At 49.3% G+C, this 17376-nt stretch overlaps 1 protein-coding gene across 1 annotated transcript in view; it reads left to right on the top strand.

The window, feature by feature from the left end:
• The first annotated feature begins 1395 nt into the window (after positions 1-1395).
• MXI1 (MAX interactor 1, dimerization protein) overlaps positions 1396-17376 on the top strand; it is a 99220-nt gene continuing 83239 nt past the window's right edge. Inside the window, exon 1 of the mRNA XM_060099771.1 lies at positions 1396-1849. Coding sequence (XP_059955754.1) covers positions 1588-1849 — 262 coding nt within the window. The 5' untranslated portion in view covers positions 1396-1587. The remainder of the gene's footprint in view (positions 1850-17376) is intronic.

Below are 17376 nucleotides of genomic sequence, written 5' to 3'. Positions count from 1 at the left end.
CAAATACACAGGACTTTGGTGAGGGTGTGTGTATTCTGTTTTACACAGTGAGTGTTTTTACAAAGAAATGTACTTTCATTTTTTTCAAAAAGTTTCCATTTCCAGGAAAAGTCTTCCTGACAAACGTGTGTGAAGCTGATTCTAAGCAGGGTGGCTGGGTTGCACAACTCCAGGGGGCAGCATTCACTGTGTCTTCTAAGTAAACGGTTTCCCTGGAGGAAAACTCCAGGTGACCTCGCAAGTTGACAATATTTAGGTGGGCTTATTGCAGATATGTTTTCCAACAAATTGCAGAAGAGTTTTGTTTCTTGCAACTTATTTCCCCCCTTAGCTGCAGGTAGGGGACTCAGGCTCTTGTCTGGGTCTATACTGGAAGCAAAAGATCTTACTATGGGCCAGGCAGTGTACTAAGTGCAGATATAATTTAATCAGCACACGAATCTTATCAGAGGTTTCGTGGATGGGGAAACTTAGGCCAAGGGCAGTTATAGGACTCACCCAGGCACACACGCAGTCTGTATGCAGCAGAGCTGGGACTTGAACCCTTCTCTATGGCACTCCCAAAGGGCCCTGACTCCCACCATCCTTCCCGGGCCTGGAGAGCATCCATGGTTCCTGCAGACTCTCACTGGGTCTGCAGTAGCAGCAAAACAATGTCAACTGGGGCAGGGGTCTTCAGAACCAAAAGGTGGAATTCAGCTGGGGTAGGGGTGGGAGGTTCCTTGGCTGCCACTTCTGCCTTTCTGTCAAATAAAAGAGAGCCAGGTGTGGAGGCACCCTACTGTGAGCTTTGCACAGCTGGACTATGGCTGGGAAGAGGAGTGTGGGGAGAGATGCTTACACCTCCTCCCTCTTCCTGGAAAATAACTTTGCATTCGAAGGGAGAAAGAAAGAGTGAGTAAATCTGTAACTGGGATTTGGTGGCCTGGGGATTTCATTTGGCCCCGTGAAGGTAGATGCCCGTGCGTCTGTGAGTGAGTGATTGAGTGTGCGTGCATTGGGGGAAGAGAACTTGAGGTCACATGTGACGATATTTTGGATTGGGCTTTTATTTTTTAAGTCATAGCAGCTCCCATTTGTTGGAAACCTACTATGTGCCAGGCATTGGTATTACTCTTACGTGAAGAAAAAAATAGCTTAGTAGTTTGTTTTTATGCCGGTGCGCTCACAGCCTTCGAGTATTTTTTTCCCATTCGTGTTTAAATCCTACGCTCTACAATGTGGTAAGATTTGGGTAGAGTCGGGGAGTGCGCGGGGACTGGCAGGGGGCGGTCCCTGCCTCGCTTGCCTCCACCTTTTATTTTGACCGGTCCGATGGCGACCGGCTCGCACTAGGACCCAGGCGCCAGAGCGCCTCCGTCTGTCCTGTAGGTTCATTCAATCTCCCATACACACAGACCCACTGCGAGACGGACACACACTCACACTCAGACACACAACTGCACGCAGCGAGGCTCGGGAAGTCAGGTCGCCTCCTCGCCTCGGCGCCTTCTTCGCTCCAGCCAGCCGGTTCTCCCCTGGAGCCCGGAGCTCGGCCGGGCCGCGCAGCCCCAAAACAGGACGAGCTCGGCGGACCCCGGTTCCTCCATGGGCAAACGCGGGCGGCCACGCAAGGAGGCGCGCTGCGAGGGTGCGGGGCTGGCCCCCGCCGCGCCCCCGGCCGTGACCGCGCCCCTGCCCCCGGCCCAGCCAGAGGAGCTCGCGGGGGCCAAGCTCAGGTGCCCCTTCTCGGACATTTTCAACACCAGCGAGAACTCGATGGAGAAGCACATCAACACTTTTCTGCAGAACGTGCAGATTCTGCTCGAGGCCGCCAGCTACCTGGAGCAGATCGAGAAAGAAAACAAAAGTAAGTTTGGGGGCGCTGGCTCCTCCTCGGCGCCCGGCTCTTTCTTCCTCGCCCATTTGGGCGACCCCTGTCGCCTGCTTGACCCCCCTCCCCCAACACACACACATCCAGCCCTCGGCAGTAAAGCCGATGACACCGGAGAAAGGACACGCACGCACAAAGCTGCTAAAGATGTAACAAAGACGAGCGGGGGGAAGGGGGGGTCCTGTCGGTGCGTCCGTCTGTCAGTCTCCCAGAGGCTGGCAGGACCGCTGGGCCGAGGAGCGGGGGAGTGTTGTTGTTTGCTGACAACTGAGCCGAGAGCTCATCTCTTCGAGGTCGCCTTTCTTCCTTTTTTTTTTTTTTTTTTTCCGGAGCCTTCTCGGGCAGACAAGTGTTGTTTTTCTGTCGCTCGTTCCTGGGTGGGGTGGGGATTAGAAGCCGAAAGTTGGAAACTGTAGGCAGAGCTTAGCGGTTCCAGAAAGAAAACACACAGACACACACGACAACGATAACACCAACAACCAAACAGCCCTCCACGGCGTGGGCTCGGGCTGGCTCGGCTCTGCTTCTCCCTCCTGTCCACTTTGCTTTTTCCTCTCCTCTCGCAGCAAGGCTGGGCTCAGGCCATCGCGTCCACGGATACAGTCCTCCTGCGCCTCTGGTGCCCTGTGGTTTCCTCACCGCACCCCCCCCCCCCGCCACCGAAAGAAACAGGCCGGCAAAGCCAAGCACCGCCAGCAGCTCGCCCCGGACCCGCCGTCCTGCGCCCGGGAAACTTGGCGAGGGGGACGCAGCCAGTAGGAAACTTTGGGATCTCGCAGGAAACAATAGTTATGGAAGAAGGTGTAGGCTGTTATGTTCGGTTTTTTTTATTTTCCGGGATACGGCTCCCGAGTGAGCGCGCTGGGCGAGCAAGGCAAATGCCTTCCTCGTGGATTTCTACTGTTCCCCCCCCCACCCCAGATTCAGGTGGAGAGCGATGCTTAGTGGGGGGTGCTGGGAGCCCCACCCCGGCCTGGCCTCCTTTTTGTATTTGTTTGTTTCATTTTTGCCTCTGCCAACTGGGTCCCCCCATCCTCCCCAGGCAGTCGCTCAGCGCCGTTAACGGGGGCACGCGTGTGCGGCGTTTCCAGCACGGTCCTCACAAATAATAGCTGCGAGAAGGGCGAAGGGGCCGAGGAATATAGACCGACAGAGTAGAGAAAAGCAGGCTGTTTAATCTGTCCGAACAAGTAGGAAGATCAATGAGATGAGAGAGAGAGAGAGAGAGAGAGAGAGAAAGAAAGAAAGAAAGGGTCCGATTGCAACGTGTCAGATCTTGCAACCTACTCCCCCCTCCCCCAAACACAACAACAACCCTCAAACACAAAAACACCTTAGCTGACCGACACCCCAGGCCTTCGGGGTTAAAGTAACCGTGTGATGGCAGCGAAATCGTGCAGTAGCTTAAGACAAAAACAAGGATTTGTGTAGCGTGGTCGGTGGTGCGTTCTTTTCTTCTCTCCTGTTTTCTCGGAGTGCCTGGGTTGCGAGAAAGGCGCATCGTCGGCCGTGTAGCTGAATGTTTGCGATTATTCACGGGTTTTTTTGGGGGGGGCAGTGTGCATTCGTCAGTAGGGTAGTTTCTGAAAAGCCAGAGCTGGTGGGGAGGTGGGGGAAGACGTGGTTTTGTTTGGTGTGTTCGCTTTTGTTGGAGGGGGGAGGGGCGTGATTTCTTACGCTATCCTCGGCCCGGGTGCCCTGTTCCCCTGAGTCTGTCCCGTGGCGCCGGCTCTGGCCGGGGGTGCACCCAAAGAGGGCACCTTGGCTGTGTGTGGCAAACCTGGTTGGCCCCCTCCGCCCCCCTCTACAGAAGGGTGTACTAAACAGGCTGCCGGAGCTTCCACCGCATCCCTCGCCCCCCGCCCCTCGCACTCGCAGACAATCGGAGACCTCTGCTCCCCACCTCGCCGCCCCCACCCTCGCTCCCCCGGCCGCCTCGGCCGCCTCAACCTCCTTGTTTACCGGTGCCGGGGCTCTGGCGTGGCCACCAGTCACGTAAGCAGAGGGCTGGGCGCGCTGGGCCGGGCTGCCCCGTACCGGGCGGGCCAGCGGCAGCGGAGCCAGGCTCCCGAGACCGTGGAAGCCAAGGGGCTTCCTCCTGGTCCCTTTCCCGAGGCGTCCGCGCTGCAAGACCCCGAGAGGGGCTCGGGAACCTGGGCACCCCAATCGAAGTCAACTTCGTGTGCGTAATCAGCCCCTCGGCCCCGCTGCCCCCCTCCTTCGGCCGGCTCCCCGCGGGAGTATTTTTAGCTCTCTTGCCTCTTTTCGCAGCCGCTGTTTGGCTCAGCATGACGTGATGCCAGCGGCCCCCAGATTTCCCCGAGAGCGGGAACTCCGCTCGAGGCCCTTGCCCCCTCCCCAACAGCTCACTCAGGCGAGGGTGACCTCCAGCAAACTATAGGGCGACCATCCGCAGGGCCCTCTATTATCTCCCCTTAAAATTGGAGCGGCCCACGGAGGCCACTTTATTTTCCCCACTCTCGCCCCGCCTCCCGCCCAGTCTCGGTCTCCTAGTACGGAAAACAGCGGGCCCTACATCTGCCTCATTTTATTAGGGGTGCTTCTTCGCGCTGGCGGCGCTCGCCGTTGTTTTCTGCTCGCTGCACACAATGCCTGCGCGTCACGGCGGTCCGCGTGTGCACAGCAATAACGCGAGTCGGGGGGCGGGTCGTGCGTGCGTCGGGTTCGGGCACTGAGGGTCCCTCCGCGCGCGCAGGACTTGTTTTGCTTCAGAGCCCCGCTTTCCGAAACGCTTACATCATTCAGTCGTTGGGGGAGGGAGGGGAATCTAGGCGTTCCGATAGGATTACAGCGTTTCTCAGGTCCCTGGTTTTTGGAAGGAAGCAAGGACCCTAGCTTTTTAATTATTTTTATGATTGGAGGGCGCCTCAAGTTTTGTTAGTTGAGCAAGGTTTTTTTGTTTGTTTGTTTTCTTAGGTCACTACTGCAAAGGGCATTACTGGCCGGCTCAGGTGCACAATCTCCCCGCTTTCATTTCAGCCAGTTCTCCTGTAATCACTTGATCTCAGTTTCTCCGCCTCCTCCTCTTCCCCCTCCCAGCTAGAGACACATGGTTTCCACATGGAGACAAACTTCTTTCCTCTGACTGGACTTGACCTAGCAGCGTCGCTCAGCCAATCGGCAGCTTCAGCTTCCCCTGACGTCACGCGTTGCTGAGGGCAGAGACTGGGGGGTGGAGCCAGGAGGCAAGCCAGAAAATCACGGGGAGCTCTAGTGTGGCCAGCTGGTACGGTCCCTTCTTAAAGGGACGCTCTTCACCCGGGTGTTGAGCCTCAATTCTCCATTTCGGGTTCTGTGAGACATTCTCGAAATGCACCGATAGGCCCTGGTCACGAGTTTACACGTTCCGCTTTTACCGTTTGCAAAGTATTTACTTGGCAGGAGCTTGCCTTATTTTCCATTGTCACCAGAGCTGCTTTTCATGGCATCTTTGAGGTTTCCGTACTAGGAGAGCTCACTGAGTGTACACAGTACTGAATTATTCTCAGTATATATAATGAGTTTTCTTGGGGTGTTCAAATTAAGTCACTCAGTATTGACTGCTCTGTGCAAGGCAAGGATTGCTTAGGATATGCTGGTACATTCTCCCAAAGTTCCAACTGATGTGAATCCCTGAGAATCTCAAATTAAAGGCCTCCAGAAATATTAATCATGGATACTGTGACCCTGTTATCACAAATTCAGAAATTATACATAAATAACCTCTGACATATCACCCATATCCATTTGGGGTCCAGTGGAGGGATAGCAATTTAGGACTGACTGATTAGTAGAAAAAATATGTACTTCCTGTTTTGGAAAAGGTTAAAAATGAAAGGGAATAAGAAAGAAATTCACAAAAGGGTGTTCTGTGCATAAAAGTTGTTCAGCAGGCAAGTGGAAGTTACTATAACCGGTAAGGTCTACAGGACAGAAAAGGGCTTCCCAGTCTGTAGGGAAGGTGGCTTTGGGGCAATGCTTAAGATAGAAAAGAAAGATTAAATGGGAGTAGAAGCCATGGGTGGCTCTCTGGAGTGCATTACCTGGGTTTGAGGGTGAGGTGCTTTCCTAAGGGCATGGACAGGCCAAAGAGCAGCCTCTTCCTCCTGATAGATAAGCTGCTGCTGTGTGGTGTCATTTGGCCCTACCCTGCCTTCCTGACTTAATCTCCTCTGCTCCCGTCCAGCAGGTCCACCAGCAAGCAGGCTTTACAGTCATGCCTCTATGCTTGACTTAGACTCTTCCCTCTGTCTAAAATGCCCTCATTCTCTTACTCCCCTGGGGTTATCTGTGTCTTACCTACCCTTCAAAGCCTAGGTCAGTTCCCACCTCCTCCAGGAAACCTCCCCTGAATATTTCTTAAGTCAGGGTAGTTGAGAGAATGAAAGCTTTACAGTCACCCAGAGCAGGGCCCAAATTCCCCCTTCACTGCTTACTGGCTGTGTGACCTTGGGCACAAGTTACCTAACCTTTCTGAGGTTTCATTTCTTTTTTGTAAAACAAGGATAACAATAGCATCGGCCTCCTGCCATTGCTGAACAACTAACTGAGGTGCTCCATTTAAAGTACCTGGAATATAGTAGGTGCTCAATAAATAGTCACTTCTTTGAGCCTTGATAATCAGCAAGTCTCTACTTGCTTGCTGTGCATTAGCTTTATCCTCACCGGGAGAAGATTAGCATCTTAAGGGAAAAGATCACTTACAGTATTTCAGTATATGTCACTGTTGCGTAACACTGGGCATACGGTAGACAATATACATCCTTTGATTTGTTGGATTTGTCATTTACTGGCTATGGCACAGTGATCAGGTTTGAAGGCCAGGGGACACATGACAGACTTTCTGAAGACTTGGAGAAGAGTTGGAAATACTGATCTCTTCCAAGGAAGGAGGATGTCTCCCATTATCAATGCAGAATGCCCTTGGGCTGTAAAGACCAGGGCTTATAAGGAGATGGTAGGTCAGGCCTAGAGAGATGAAACTACATCAGCTGTGACCCTACAGATGGATCAGTTATTGGTTTAGAGAGCAGGAAACCAGCGCAACTTATGCTAAAATTGAGGGCTTTGGTGGCAACTAATGTTCACCTAGGTCACATTTCTGTACAGCAGGCATCTTATGATTCATTCATTCATTCATTCCACAAATATGTATTGAGCATGTACTATGTGCAATTGCTTTTTTTTCTGAAAACTCCATGGGTTGATTTATGATGGGAGTGGAGTGATGTACTTGTTTTTGGTGGAGTTATGTAAAGAGCATTATTAAATCAGGCTTCTGTTTCCTCTGCATCCTAAATTATGTTCCTCAGAGTCAACTTTTTTCCCAGTTTTAAATATTATCTCTGCCCATAGGTAAATGCCAGAAATAGACTTTTGAGGATACTGTTGTGGCTTTCAGAGTCCCATATCTCCCAGGGGCTGGGCAACCTGTGGAGGGAACCCAGGAAAAGCATCTGGACCTTGGGAAGTTAGAGAAGCTGAATTGAGCCATTCCTGGTTTGGGAGGTGGGGGTGGGGGGGAGCTCTATCAGATCCAAGGCAGAACAACAGCTGCTCACCTACCTGCCCTCTCTGACCAAAACACTGTCCCACTGATGGACCTAGAAATGGGGGTTTTCATCTGAGGATGGCTGGCAGAAGTCTGGGGGTAGAGCTGAAAGAAATGAAGAGGGTGCCAGCATGCGGCGGCAGCAGCAACTAATTGCATTGTATAATGTCAACACTGGCAACTATTTATCGAGCACTGACTATACTTGGTAAAGAATGGGGCTAAACATGCGTTATCTCCTCCAATCTTCACAACAACCCCATGGCATATGCACTTCTATTACCCCCATTTTACAGAGGGGGTAACCGAGGAACAGGGAGCTGGGTAACTTGCCCAAAGGTCACAAGGGTTAATAATGGCAGAGCTGAGTTTTGAACCTAGGCCTCTGATTCGACCGAGCCTACAGTTTTAACCATATATAGGTGTATGCATTTTCCAGCCAAGGAGTGAAGTCCAGAGAGGTGAAATGACTTGCTCAAGGTCACCCAATAATCTGAAGCAGAGCGGGTGTTTGTAACACCCTGTTGATTGTCCAGGGTCTTTCTGCACACACTCTGCTTAGAAAAGGTTTAGAAGTGAAGCTGGAGACAGAAGAGCCAACCAGAGAGATTTTGTTTTTGTTTTTCAGAGTTGTTCAACTCTGCTGGCCCTAACTCAAGTTTAGGCTCCTAGGAAACACTGCCCCCCTCCTACTGCCTTTCCCAAGTCTGTCCTCTGGACATATTAGAGGACTTGGGGCTGTTGCTATGGTACTAGGGCCAACAGCAGGTTCACCAAAACCTGGGTCTTTTGCCTTTTTTAAAAAAGCCTGGCCCTGCAGCAATGAATTGGCCACAAAGATTTGCATCAGTCATTGTGGCTTGTTCTGTTTTAGATCCCCCTGCCTCCCTACCCCACCCCCTCTTCCCTACCACCACCACTTTCTATAAATACAGTTGGATAAATATTGATTTACACTGGGTTTCTGGAGGAGAAGCCCATGGTTGCCCTGCCCTGGTCTTCACTTAGATACCACCAGGCCTGACACACCTAACCCCTGATAGCGCTGGCTTCCAAATGACCCGTTTAGGGGAGGTGACTTGGGGTTTTTGAGTTAAAAAAGAGAGAGAAAGAAAATGAAGTATAAAAAGCAATAACCCAGCAAAAAATGGGAATCCTCCTGCAGAATGAACAAAGGCATATTCAGCAGGAAGAAATGGGGGAAGGTTTATGGTAGCCTGGCCTTCTGAACCAGTTCTCTTCCCTTTTCCATTCTGCCTTCCACTCCCTTTTGGGTTTTGTTCTAAAGGAGGCAGGTAGTAAGACGGAGCATCAGGGCCAGAAGGAGCCCCAGAGGTCACAGAGCAGCCATCATCCTCACTATATAGACGGGGAGGCCGAGGCCCAGAGAGGGACAGTGGCTTACCCAAGATGACACAGGAGAGGCAGAACCAGGTCCTTCTGGGCTGTGTTCCCTGACGCCTGAGAATGGGTCCCAGGCAGAGCCCCAAACCGGGCTTTTGTTTTACAAGTCAGGTGCTCATAAAGTCAGCAATTCTCAACCCTGGTTTAGTGATCACAGGGTGTGTCCGGTTATTGCAAAGGTCATTGCAACATTCTCAATAGTCTCTCAAAATTGAGCTAATTTGAATTCACCATTTAGAAGAAATATTTTCTTTTACATTTAGGGTGGGGGGAGTGGGTGGAGCCCGAAGGCGATGACAGTGAGAGGATGGCTACCCAGCCTTAACTGAGGAGGAAGAATTCAAGTCTTCCCAGAGGGGCCTCCTTCTGGGGGTGGAGGGTGGAGCTCTGGCTCACACTGGAGAGAAGCTTCAATTCCGCAGGGAGAGACACCTGCTCTCTGGCTCTTCTGCTAAACTAAAGGGAAGTAATTTTCTCGATACTGTTGTCCCTGAGTGGCCTGGCTGGAGGTGTTAAAACTGTCAGCAGCTGACTTGATCTCTCCGGCCAAAACCAGTGGGCATTTGCCACCATCCTCCCCAGCTGGAGGTTCCTTCTTTGCTTCCTCATCTTGGCAGAATGCTGTACAGGGCCCCTTGCTTGTGAAATATTTTGAAACTTCAGGTGACCCTTGTTTTGAGCAATACATCTCCAGGAAATATATGTAAATAGGATCTCTTTTTAAAAAATTTAGGTTAGAGAACCTTTCTTTAAAAGGCCCCTGTGGCAAATAATTTTATCAAATGTGGAATTATATTGCAAGCCAGGAATTCTCCCTAAATGTGTTCTGTGAGTTTGTTCATTCATCTATCCATCAAACTGGTATTTAAGGGGTACACACTGCTTTATGTCAGGCTCTGTGCTAGGACCTGGAAGTACAGTTTCCTGCCATCATGGAGTTATACTCTATTGCAGTGCCAGATTTTAGAAATTCAGTTGTCTTAAAGTAAACCCCAACAATGTGGGACTGCATCTGACTTGGGCTTTGTGTCTTTGGTTCTAGCCATCATTACAGATAGAACAAAAATGTATGCCGGGCTTCCAAAAAAAAGGAATAGTCCCTCCCCTCCCTGCATGCACCCTGCCACCCCCCAGCCTGGTGTTTAAAATCCTTTGTGTTTTGTGTTTATCCTTGTAATATTTACAGGTCTGACTCTTTTTTTTTTTTTAAAGCTGCCTGAGCTTAGGAAATCAAGTACTGTGTAAGCAACCTTGTAAATAAGTACATTCCACTCCTAGTTCTTTACAGACGGGGGCACTCTGCACTTGGAGGATTGTCCATAGCAGTGCTCCTACCAAGCCTGCTCTCCCATACAACATGCCCTTGGCCTCATACCTCTAATATCCAACTCCAGTGTCTGCCAAGGAAATTTAAACACAGCAAAATTAGAAAGATAAACACAGTGTCCTGAGGGAGAGAAAGATTGGGAAGTTTAAAGCTAATAAAAGGGGATTTGGATTACCTGCTATTGGAGATATTTTACTCCATGTCTGTATTGCCATTAGCAAGGATACTTGAATAAAGATGATTCGGGACTATGTTGTATTAAAATGGAGGGCGTGCCCAGGGCTGCTCTGTTTTTGGCCATGGGTGGCAAGTGTAAGCGCATGTGGCCTTTGTTTTTATTTCTACAGGGGCCCAGAACTTCCTAATGATGTCCCTGTGTTATCTCTCTCTTACCTCCACCACACCTGACCATCTCTACCATATTTCTTGACTCCCAAGATGCTGAGTACCTTGCATGCAACTTTCTTTCCTTTTTTCCACCAGCTGTAAAATTTCTAACACCTGTGAGGAGCCACGCACTGTGCTTGTTGCTTCCAAAGTGCAGTATGTTATGGTCTCCAGTTCCAGTTCTATATTCCAGTGCAAGTGACAGACAAATAGAGAACAGTAAATAATACTTGCCTGTGTCCTGCGAGTCTGATAGCCTGTCCCCAAGGAGGCTGCTGACAAATACAATGTTGTCTCTGTTTTCCAAAGGCATAGTGATAATGGTGCCCTTTTACTGAGCAGTTACTATGTGCCAGCACAATGCTAAGTGCTTTATATTAAATCCTAACAATCATCCAACAGGAGGGTGCTGTCATTATCCTCATTTTATAGATGAGGAAAGCCAAAGCCCTCGCCTTAGCAAGGCTAACTAACTTTCCCAAGGCCACCTGCTAACAAAGAGTGGAGCTGAGACTCAAAACCAGGTTTTTCTTTCTTCCTGGGAGACTTCAGGACTCTGAGAGAAGTGTCAGAGAGCAAGAGGCAAGAAATGGAATCTGGAATGTTCGAGGTTCAGGCTGAGGGTCCCCTTGGGAATGCCTCCCTGGAGCGACTTCCTTTACTTCCCACTCATCCTAGGGCAGAGAGAGGGCAGCCAAAACCTTCTGGGACTCTTTAGGCATTGACACTGAAGCCAGATAGGGCCCTTTTTTCTGGAAGGCAATGGTCTAGGGTGTTGCCACTTGCCCTTGCAGTGCCACCTTGCCCAGCACCCCCTGGGGAACTCACCCAACCAGTAGGGCTCCTGATACTCTGGATGCTACAATGTCAAGGGTGTGAATCCACACCCTGTCAGGCTCTACTAGGTTTCCAGAAGGCACTTGAGCTTGTAGGGCAACTGGTCTGGCCCGTGCTTGGCAAGTGTGAGCCGCACAGATGAGCTTGAGGCCCTGGCTGCCACCTTGCCAGTGTGGGCCAGCTGGTTCTGGTCAAACGGCGTAAGTCCAACCTCTTCCTCTCCTCCATCGAGATCTAGGAAACAAGAGTGATCTTAAATATAACTGGGTTCATGTCATTTATTTGGTTAAAGCCCTTCAATGGTTTCCTTCCTATCTCACTTAGAATAAAATCCATATTCCCTGCATGGCTGTCACCCTTACTGTTTAACCTGAGTGTGGTCTGAAGATGGGTAGCCCTGGTGTCTCCTGGGACCTTGTCAGAAATGGGACTCCCAGGTCCCACCCCAGAGCTGCTGAATCCAAATCTCCATTTTAGCACGATTTGCAGGTGATCTGTGCGCTCATTGAAGTTTGAGAAGCTGGCCTAGACAGCCCTTGTGATTGCCCCAATCCCTCTACCCACCTAAAGCTACCCCCCCATCTCATTTATTTTTTATCCCTTATCCTACTTATCACGGTTTGCAATGATTTTACTTGCTTATCATCTGTCTATCAGGCTAGAATACAAGCACCGTGAGGACAAAGACCACAAGCAGTTTTGTTCATTGTTCTCTTTAGCATCTAAGTTAGTGCCCAGCATGTAATGGAGGATTAAGGAATATTCATTGAACGAATGATGAGTTCTCTGCCTTTAACCTTCTGACCTAGTGTTTATCAACAAGGGAGCTATTGATGAGACAGTTCTTCTGGAGCAGATTCATCTGGAATACTGCAGGATTTAACATCCTTGGTTCATACTCACTAAATGCCAGTAGAACTCCCCAGTCATGGTGACACTCAAGAAAGACACTCCTGGGCTTCCCTGGTGGTGCAGTGGTTGAGAGTCCGCCTGCCGATGCAGGGGACACGGGTTCGTGCCCCGGTCCAGGAAGATCCCACATGCCACGGAGCGGCTGGGCCCGTGAGCCATGGCCGCTGAGCCTGCGCATCCGGAGCCTGTGCTCCACAACGGGAGAGGCCACAACAGTGAGAGGCCTGCGTACCGCAAAAAAAAAAAAAAGCAAGAAAGAAAGACACTCCTACACATTTCTGAAGTCTTCTAGGTGGATGGTATTACGCCTGGGTGAGACCATTGCCCTAACCAATTTTGTCTGACCTTGTCCGACGGAACATACCCTGACGTATGCCGTGGGGTCCAAGAGTCGGGAGATCTAGGTTTGAATCCGTTTGCTACCTATGTGACCTTGGGCAAATCACTTAACCTTTTGGGGCCTCATCTGGGAAACAGGAATCTCAGAGGTGTGTCGAGGATTAAATGAACTGACTATACAAGGGGCACCACGCACATAGTTGGCTCTCATGATGTAGCAGCTAGGAGGCAAGTGGAGGCATGTTGTTCTAGGATCTCTGGAGAATCCCAGAATCCTAGAATCAGAATGCTGGAAATAGAAGTGATGGTGAGATCACAGACATCTTTGGCCAGGCAAAGGCCTGGTGGTTTATTCTAAATAGTGTACCTGAAGCTGAGAACTCAGCCACGAGGCAGCAAGGCTGGGTGTGTGATTTAGTGTCCGGGGCCTGGCTGGCCCTAAGAGTGACCTCCACAAGTGTCTGCCGCCTGGAAGGGAGTGGTGATGCCAAGGGGTGGTGAGGCAGGGCAACTGTAGGCAGGCTCCTGGCAGGGGAGGGAGGGTCACCCAGGGTTGTGTCAAGAATGTGGGGCATCCTCTTAGCAGCAGGGGAAGGCCTCTGGTAATATATTTTGTTAAGGCTTTAAAATCAAGTTGCATTTAACTTTGAAAGAATAGGTCATTGCATCCAAAACCTGATAAGTGCAACAAAAAATGACAGTACATTCTTGCTTTTGAATATAGATGGCAAACATTCTAAACGAAATATTAACCCATGGAATGAGCGGTTTTAAAGAACAACATACAATGGCTGACCAGGATATATGCCAGAGATGGCTGAAAGTCACAAAATCTATCAGTATAAATGATTATAACCACAAGTTAAAGGAGAATAATACATGACTACAGCAACACAGGATGAAATGTCATTTGAGAAAAAGTATTCGGGAGGCATTCCTAATGAAGGAAGCTACTCCCATACAACAGAGATCATTTACCTGTGCTGGTCTTTTAATTAAAGTGATGTAGCGAGGTTGGGCCCATGGCTTGTGGTCATCACCAGCAGAGGAGTTGATTCTTCCCTTTCCTTAGGGAAGAATGAACCTTGAACAGAAGATGAAACAGAACAGGCTTTGGATCCCTTTGGAATGTAACTTGATCTAGATATTTAAAGGAGAGGGTCTCCATAAATTTAAAAGACCAGAACATGTATTCCACTTTATTTATCTATTTATTTATTTTTATTTTTTATAAATTTATTTATTTATTTGTTTGTTTTTGTTTTTTATTTTTTGGTTGTGTTGGGTGTTCGTTGCTGTGTGCAGGCTTTCCCTAGTTGCGGCTAGCCGGGATACTCTTTGTTGCAGTGTGCGGGATTCTCATTGTTGTGGCTTCTCTTGTTGTAGACCATGGGCTCTAGGTGTGCGGGCTTCAGTAGTTGTGGCACGTGGGCTCAGTAGTTGTGGCACATGGGCTTAGTTGCTCCATGGCATGTGGGATCTTCCCGGGCCAGGGATCGAACCCGTGTTCCCTGCATTGGCAGGCAGATTCTTAACCACTGCACCACCAGGGAAACCCCATATTTACCTATTTATTTTTAAAACCACAAATCAACTAGAAAAAGAATTATGGAGATGGGTAGAGAGCACAGGATGAGAGTCTGTAAGACTGAGTCCTAACCCTTGCTCCATCAGTTTGATAGATAACTGTGTGACCTTGGTAAGTTACCATACCTCTCTGAGCCTCAGTATTTTCATCTGAAAAATGGAGGCTGGATTGAGGAATAAGCTTAACGATACAAACTTCTATGAAACAAACCATGAAATGTTATTTGGGGGAACATTCACTTGGCATGGCCCTAGCAAGATCCTCCTGCATACTTTATCAGTTGCACCCCCAAGTGGGGTGCTCTGGGGTAAGCAAGAGTCTTACATGTGCATATTAATTGAGTCCTGCAATGCAGATTTCTTCTTGGATCCAAGTTAATGCAAAAAAGAAGGAAGAGGACATTCGAGAGATTAACACATCCCTTATAATCACCGAAATAGGCTGCTGTTATAAGGGCCATTTAATAAAATGTAAGAAGCCCTTTTCTAAGAGGGAAGAGATAGGCCAGGATGGAAGTCAAGTGCAGCTGTTTGAGCCTCTGCCAGTGGCCTGATCTCACCAGAAAACCAAAGTTAAAAAACAACAAACTTCCAGATTCAGCGATCTCAGATTAACACTGCCTCCCCCTGCTGTTTCCTCCACCCTCATGTCCTTTCTTTCCCTTTATCCCCAGCTCAGGCACCTGGGTCGCGGTGCTTTTCCGTGTGGTTGGGATGTCAGCCGGCAGCCCTGGAGACTGGAGCCCTGGGAGGCGGCAGCTACCTCTCGGGTTTAGCATTACGTCATCCCTTCTAGACCCAAATTTATCTCGGCTGCACACAGACCCGCAGCTCTGAGCTGCTGCTGACTCGAGGAGAGCTTACGCATGAAGTTAGGCAAGGCTGACTCACTGGGCAGAAGAAAAGGTTTTCTGCTGCTCTTCACGTTTCTGGGCTCCGAGGGGAGAGGCGAGGAGGAGGCTGCGGTTGTCATTTTGGGGTGGGGGATGGAAAGATGTATAACTGTTAACAGTTCTTACTTAGGAGCTCAGGACTTACCCTCCCCGGTTCCCACCCTTAAAGATAATTGCGGAAAACAGTGCCCTGCACAGTATACACTTTGCAGTTTCAGGGAAGTTCTCTTAAGCACCAGGTGTCACTAAGACAGTGACTTCGGACTTGCACCTTAACCTCGTGGCCCCTTCCCCTCTATTCATCTTTCCTGTCTGCAGAAACGATATAACACAGACCAGCCTCCTGCATTGTTCATGGATCTGCAGTACATCATTTGAAAATTTACGTTGAGTAAACAGTGCAGGGAGAGGCCCCCTAGGAATGGAGAGCTTTGCCGTGTTCTTCCAGAAGGCAGACTGTCCCCATCCAGGCTGTTTGTTACAGGGCTGGGGGACTCTGGAGGACTTTTTCCGTCTTCAAAAGAGACTCCCCTGAGTGAGATACTTTAGGGGGAGGACAGAAGAACCAGAAACTATGGGTAAGATTCCAGGTTCTTTTGTCAGTAGACTTCGGGAGCCTTGCTCTTCCTCAGTTTCCCTATTTGTAGTGCGGATTGGATTCATCTGCCAGTGAAAGGCCATGGCTGCCTCTGGGCTTCCGCAGGCTGGGCTGGTGCTGAGGGATGGTTTGTGGGTAGCATCACTCTCCCAAGGCTAGAGCCCCAGGCTTTGTGCTGTAGGAGGCCCTTGTGGCCAACGTCCATGCAAGAACTCTGGGAGTCAGCCGGAGCAGGTCATTTGCTGTTAGAAGAGGCTGGATATTTCTGTACAGAAACCAGTTCTTAACACTGCCCACCATCACCATCACCTTTTCTCTTCTTTAGCATATGCAGGTGGCCTTTTGGTGATTCTCGCACTACTTTCCATCTCATCTCCCTCTTGGCCATGGCTTTAAGAGAAGGGTTGGTTAATTCATCTGGAGGTCAACTGTGAAAGGCCAGGCATGTGCTCCAAGCATCCTGCTTTCTCTAAATAGCCTGCTAGGGCTTATGATGTATGGATTTAAACCCATCTTGAACACATGTGTATTTTCAGTTTGTACTTTTTTCCTTGACTGCATGTCACATGATTTACCTCCCATTGGGTAGAATTTTATTTGTTATAAAGCTACCTCTTTTAAGTTCCTGGGGTAGCCCTTGGCAATTTGTGATCTGAAGTGTTAGAAATTTTCAACTTTATTAGAAACTTTCAACCTTATTTTTATTTCTACCCTCAACTTACAGATGTTCTGAGTGAACAGGTATTTTCTTTTAAATAATTCCATTCTTCCCCTATCCAACATGTCCCTTGTTGAATGTGGAGGGTGCTTGTTACCAACACCCAATGGGAAAGCCCAGATCTGGAGTGACCTAGCCAACAGGTGAAAAAGCACAGTTCCTGTTTCAAAGCTTTTACAAAAAAAAAAAAAATCTCGGGCTTCCCTGGTGGCACAGTGGTTGAGAGCCCACCTGCTGATGCAGGGGACGCGGGTTCGTGCCCCGGTCCGGGAAGATCCCACATGCCGTGGAGCGGCTGGGCCCGTGAGCCATGGCCGCTGAGCCTGTGCGTCCGGGGCCTGTGCTCCTCAGCGGGAGAGGCCACAACAGTGAGAGGCCCGCGTACCGCAAAAAAAAAAAAAAAAAAAAAGTCTCCTGTGGCTTGTGAACATCTCTCATTTGGGTCTCCCTGCATTTGATGGAACATCTATCTGGTTCTTAAATGTGGTGCCAAGTGTAATATTTAATAAGGCTGGTAGAATTTTGCAGATTTTGACCTCATTGGAAATCTTGTTCACTTTGGAAAAAAAAAGGAGGGAGAGCATATTAAAATGCAGCATTAAGCCCATGACATTTTTGAGAGTAACATTTTCATTCTGAGATGGTTATTTTCTGCAGTAGCCACTGGAATGACCACAGGAAGTTCTCCCCTCACCAAGAGCTTCCTGTTATTCTGGATGTCCACCAGCAGGTTAAAATAATCAGGGTGGGGAAAAGTTATGGATGTTTATGCAATTCCCAGCTTGCTCCTAGAGCTTTCAACAGTTATGACCCTCTTGCCGTTCTTCGCCCTAGACCAGAGCTTCTCATTCAGGGGTGATTTTCTGCCCCAAGAGACATTTGGCAATGTCTGGAGACATTTTTGGTAGTCACACCTGAGTTGGTGGTGTGCTACTGGCATCTAGTGGGTA

This window comes from Mesoplodon densirostris, chromosome 1 (assembly GCF_025265405.1).
Source record: "Mesoplodon densirostris isolate mMesDen1 chromosome 1, mMesDen1 primary haplotype, whole genome shotgun sequence".
Taxonomy (NCBI): Eukaryota; Metazoa; Chordata; class Mammalia; order Artiodactyla; family Ziphiidae; genus Mesoplodon; species Mesoplodon densirostris.
This window is presented reverse-complemented; position numbering and strand designations above follow the sequence as displayed.